This window comes from Paroedura picta, chromosome 3, assembly GCF_049243985.1.
Source record: "Paroedura picta isolate Pp20150507F chromosome 3, Ppicta_v3.0, whole genome shotgun sequence".
NCBI lineage: Eukaryota > Metazoa > Chordata > Lepidosauria > Squamata > Gekkonidae > Paroedura > Paroedura picta.
Window position 1 is genome coordinate 36079189 of NC_135371.1, and position 5296 is coordinate 36084484.

At 51.1% G+C, this 5296-nt stretch overlaps 1 protein-coding gene across 1 annotated transcript; it reads right to left on the bottom strand.

Moving 5' to 3' along the window:
• Positions 1–3840: 3840 nt before the first annotated feature.
• Positions 3841–5073, bottom strand: LOC143831810 (uncharacterized). The gene is made up of 4 exons (XM_077325276.1): positions 4677–5073; positions 4342–4428; positions 4103–4222; positions 3841–3969 (listed from the first exon to the last, which is right to left on the bottom strand). The coding sequence occupies exons 1-4, from the start codon at positions 5017–5019 to the stop codon at positions 3854–3856; spliced, it is 666 nt and encodes a 221-aa protein (XP_077181391.1). The 5' UTR covers positions 5020–5073; the 3' UTR covers positions 3841–3853.
• Positions 5074–5296: the final 223 nt, after the last annotated feature.

Here is a 5296-nt window from a genome sequence, read left to right on the forward strand (position 1 = left end):
CCAACAGTAGCGCTAAAGACCTGTGCGTTACCATTGTTGCGGGTTCTTCAAAGTCCCTCCTCCCGAGCCTGTCCTCCAAACTTCCGGCGAACTGTTCGCCATTTTTTTTTTCTCCGAGCGAGCGGGGATCTACGAGGCAACGGGACAGCGACTGGCTTTCAAGCACGATCACTTTCGGAAATTCTGCCCGGACACCACAAGAGTTTTTCACAAGCACAGTGGCACACACCGTCACGTTCCCAAAATTTGCCCAAAGCTTAAAACCCCGTCTACCATCGGCCAGTCCTAGCGGAGTCAACGTACAGGGAGCATTTTAAAAAATTTTCCTCTGAGCGTGCCAACGAACGTTCGCCGCTCGCAGTCTCCTGCTTAGCTTAGAGGGGTTCAATAGACATGATTCGTGGTGATATCATGAGGGGCGGCTTATGTGTAGTGGGTCTTTGTGTGGTTCCCGGTGCGTGCTTGTGCTTGGGTGCGGACAACCCCTTCCATTGGCGGCTAGACCTCCGGCAAGCGGAGTTGCCGTCCCCCGTTCATTTTAAAAATTTTTCCTCTGAGCGTGCCAACGAACGGTCGCCGCTCGCAGTCTCCTGCTTAGCTTACAGGGGTTCAATAGACATGATTCGTGGTGATATCATGAGGGGCGGCTTATGTGTAGTGGGTCTTTGTGTGGTTCCCGGTGCGTGCTTGTGCTTGGGTGCGGACAACCCCTTCCATTGGCGGCTAGACCTCCGGCAAGCGGAGTCGCCGTCCCCCGTTCATTTTAAAAAACATTCCTCTGAGCGTGCCAACGAACGTACGCCAGTAACATGTCATGTTTGGTTGATTTATGCTGTGGCTGGTGAATATTATTGGGGAACTGCCGAGTACTGCCGCACTTGCTCTCGGTTGAACACCGGCATGCGTTTGTGTAATGGCGGACAATTTTCCTAAAATGGCTCCCGCTGCATGTTCAAACTGCTCTTCTCGCGTGTAAACGAATCAGCGCATGCGTTAAGTCAAACAACAAGGGCGCCAATCTGGCCATTAGGAGCAGATCCTGTTCCCGCGCGAGGAGCTTTGAACGTGACATGTGACCTAATGTGGCCAATGCGCGTGTCCCCTACTGCCCTCTACCAATCAGGAGCCGGCTAGTCCCTTTGTCTTTGTGTGCGGGAAGGTATATGATCCGTTGCACCCTGCACCTCGCACCACCATTTTGCTCAGCTACTAGCGAAAGCAACATGGATTCCTCTTCTCAAGCCTCGTCCGTCCCTGCAACCGGCCGTGGCCCAACTTGGAGGGACGCGGAGATCAGGGACCTGATCGGGATTTTCTCGGAGGAGAAAATCCAGGACGCGTTCCAGTCCTCCCACAGGAATAGGGAGGTCTTCGAACAAGTGGCAATTAAGATGCGCGCCCTGGCAATTAAGATGCGCGCCTTGAATGCCGGTCGAAGACCAAGACAATGAGGGCAGAGTACATGCGTGCCGTGAACCATAATAAGGGTTCCGGCAACGAAAAGGTTACCTGCCCCTACTTCGAGGAGCAGCGGCAGCTGTACGGAGACGGGGAAGGATCCGGCAGGCCGAAGCGCGTCGGCCGGAGCCTTAAGGTGGTTCGGAAGCCGGCTGCCCCGGTCGAGGAACCACCCGCTGAGGAGGATCCCGGCGAGGGCACCTCGTCCAGCTTTCGCCCTCCACCCCCCGTCCAGCAACGAGCCGCGGAATCGGTAACGCTGGACCTGATCGCCATCGTTCCTGGGGAGCCAGAGGAGGCTCCTGAGCAAACGCCCCTTGCCTCCGGTAAGTGATTTTCTTTTTATTTTATATTTCCTTTTGAGCAAATTTGTGTTCTGACGTTTGGGCATCGTTTTCTCGTGTGTTCGTTGCAACGCATAAGATGGTAGGCTGTGGAGTGCTTGCTATGGTTACTATTTGAAACGGTTTTAATTTTATAATTTAATTTTAATTTTTAAAAGATTTTATAAGATGGTAGGCTGTGGAGTGCTTGCTGTGGTTACTATTTGAAACGGTTTTGATTTCATAATTTAATTTTAATTTTTAAAAGATTTAATAAGATGGTTGGCTGTGGAGTGCTTGCTGTGGTTACTATTTGAAACGGTCATGTTTAACCAACAGCCCCAAAATATTTGCTGCATGCCTCGCCCATAGGCCTTCTGCAGTACTTTGGCTCACTACTTTGGGAGCTTGCTTTGTGGTTCATGGTGTATGCTTGCTCATTTTTCACTATTTTCTGCTCTTGTCCACAGAGACACAGTTGCCAGGGACGGGGCCCCTCGAGTCTCCAGCAGCACCTGACGTGGATAGTGATTCGGGGGCATCAACTAACATTGGTAAGTATTAGTAAAAATAGGGGGGGGGCTGTTTTAACTGCTTTGTGCTTTTCTGTTTGTGCAGGGCAGCAGCACTGCTAAGAGAAAGAAGAGAGTCCCTCTGCGTTGCTGGTGTAGGCTTTGAAGCTGGCTTTGCCACCCTTTGGTCCTAGATCTGTTTTTTTTCCTTTTTTTGCAGATTTCATACCCGGAACACAGGAGGAGGAACAGCCTGGGGTGCTTGGACCTCCTGCCCGGCGCAGGCGGATACAGATTCAAGATGGTGAGCATGCATGACCTGTTCCTTTCGAGCCATAGCTGCAGGAACAATGTCGCAAGGCACTAACCATGTGCTCCCTTTTAATTGTTGAGAGTCCTGCTGTGAAAGTAGGCAAAAGTAAAAGCACACCATGGGCAAACAAACAATAACCATGTGCTCCCCGGGGATTGTTTAAACTCTTGGCAGGAAAACACGGGGACAAAAAAGAACACCATGTCCACCATGGTGTGTTTTGACTTTATTGATGTTACTAACAGTTTTGTTTCTCATTTTTTGCCAACAGAGGTTCTTTCAGATGAGGAGGAGGAACCACCCCTGGCTCCAGGCAGCCCACCACCTAGAGGTGCGCTCCCAGCAGAGGAGAGGCTTACGAGGGAACGCGGCAGGCTGAGGCGCGTCTCCGTATTGACAAGCGTGGGAGAGAGGCTCCTTGAGCACTGCCAGGAGGAGTCACGGCGTGCCGCGGCCGCTGACCAAGCCATGCTCACACTCATTGCCCAGGAGGGGAGAAAATTGAGGGCAGTCCTTAGAGAGACAAACCAAATCCTACGCGAAGGCGTGGAGGAGGTGCGACTGATAAGGAGACTCATGGAGAGGGCTGTAGTGGTCATGGAAAGGGCCTACCCTCCACAAATCGCCCCCACCCCCCCACCACCACCCACACCAACACCACCACTTCCAGCACCCACCCCACCGACTCCCTCTCAGAATGCCTCCACCCAAACAAGAAGGAGGACTATTCTCGGAAAGAGAAAAATAAAACCAGCAGACAAGTACTCCCCCTCCTAGTTTGGCCCACTTTTTCTATTTCATGTTATCTGTGTTTTGTTGTTTGTTGAATAAAGTTTATATTTTTGACCATGTCTCTGTGCACCCTACTGTAGAATCTGCAAGGCCGAAAGCGTCCTCTCTAGTGATTGTGTATATTGTGGTACTGCTGTGTGGGTTGGAGGTTGGAGGGGTGTTAGTTCAAGGAGTTTTAGGAGTGTGGTGTGGGGTTAAATATGTGCGAGTTTAAGAAGTCACACTGGAGTCTTGTTATAAAATTTGCAATAACAATTTATTTTAACAAACATTTTAACAGGGGAAAAACATAAGGGAATGAAACTTGGAGCCCCACCAGCACCACCACCCCCCACCCCCCTGGAAAACCTATTTTTTTAACAAAAGTATACATTTAACAGTGGAAAAACATTAGGGAATGAAACTTGGAGCCCCCCCCCCAACCCCTACCCCAAAACACAAACAGGAAACAAAACTCAGGTCCCACTGCTCCCCTGCCCAGCCCCTTCCATCTCCCTCACTCTCCTGCTCAACCTTCCCACGGACCCCCGGACTTTGCGGCGGAAGAGGTCCTCATCCTCCTTCTTCTTAACTGTGTGGGGAGGGAGAAAAAGTACACATTAGTGCCACACATATTTTCAAATTTCTTTAGTTTACATGCATACACTTTTAAGTGGCCTTAGCCACAGTGTGAGAAGAGTTGGGCAGTGGGGAACATAACCTACGTTCTTCCGCCTCCCTCTGTTGCCTTTGCTGCTCAATCTCCCCTTTCAGCTCTGCCACTTGAGCCTCCAGGGAAGTAACTCTGGCCTCCATGGCACGCAGCCTTGCCTCCACAGTTTCAGCTATAGAAATCAAACAAAGAATTTGATCACACTCCAAAAGGAAGCATCACATCAGGCTCCCATATGGCTCCATGGGGGTACACACACATGGGTCTCCCTCACAGACATAAAACTCTCACCTGCAGCCTGTCCCGAGGTGGAAGGTCCCTCTTCCTCCCCCTCCTCACGCTCAGGTGCTGTTGCCAGCTTGGATGGTGATTGTGTGGCTGGGCAAAGAAAAAGACAAATCATAAGTAAAAGCACACAAAACAGAGATGAAACACAGCTGGTGGACACACCACAGTTAGAGTCTAAGCGCATAACCAAAGTGGTTCTACAGTACTGGCTGGCTAAGTCAGAGGGGGTTGACAGCATCTAAATACTTTCTCGAATTTCATTGGGGACAGTAGGGGAAAGAGGCAGCTAGTCATTCCATGCATGTTTAAGGGCAAAACACAACGAGGGCAGCACTCACCCATATGCCTCCTCATGTCCAGGGGGGGCTTCCCAGCCTTCTCCCATATTTTAACCATCTGGTCGTGGAAGACCGTTCTCCCACTTGGCTGCGGGATCCCCCCCCACTGTTCCAGACTGTTTAGGAAGTCCAGCTTAAGTCGCTTGAATTTTGTCCGGACCTGCTCCCAGGTCCGGACGTAGCCCCTCTCCCTCAGCTTTGAAGCCAACACCAGGTAAGCACCCTTGGTGTGGCAGTGGGTGCTGGCCATAAGGCGGCCAACACTCTTCGATTGGAGCACAAGCTCCAGAAGTGCCTCAGCCTCGGCGCGCTGCCAGAAGGAGCCCTTCCGTGGCTTCGGCATCTTCGGAATGACGGTTAGGGAACGAACGTACGTTGCTCCGATCGACCACCCCGTTTTTTAAATGTATCAAAGCTGCCCACCAATAAAATTATTCATTGGAACATAAGTGGATTGATCCTCCGGTTTGACAGGGGTCGCCAATACTTCCTGGCTACCCGCCTCCCCGAACTTTCCCCATTCAGCGCTTCCGTATTGTGTTTGTCAATTTCAGTGGGGAGTTAGCATTTAGGGCTGTCACAGTGCTTTTGGACCAGAGAATCCCCGTTTTTTTGCTGGC

Excerpts from the sequence above, each read along its gene's own strand:
- LOC143831810 (XM_077325276.1), bottom strand. The coding sequence starts at position 5,019 with ATGCCGAAGCCACGGAAGGGCTCCTTCTGGCAGCGCGCCGAGGCTGAG. Across the intron at positions 4,429-4,676 it reads GGACATGAGGAGGCATATGG|CCACACAATCACCATCCAAG; the intron begins GTGAGTGCTGCC and ends TTCTTTGCCCAG. Across the intron at positions 4,223-4,341 it reads CACCTCGGGACAGGCTGCAG|CTGAAACTGTGGAGGCAAGG; the intron begins GTGAGAGTTTTA and ends TGATTTCTATAG.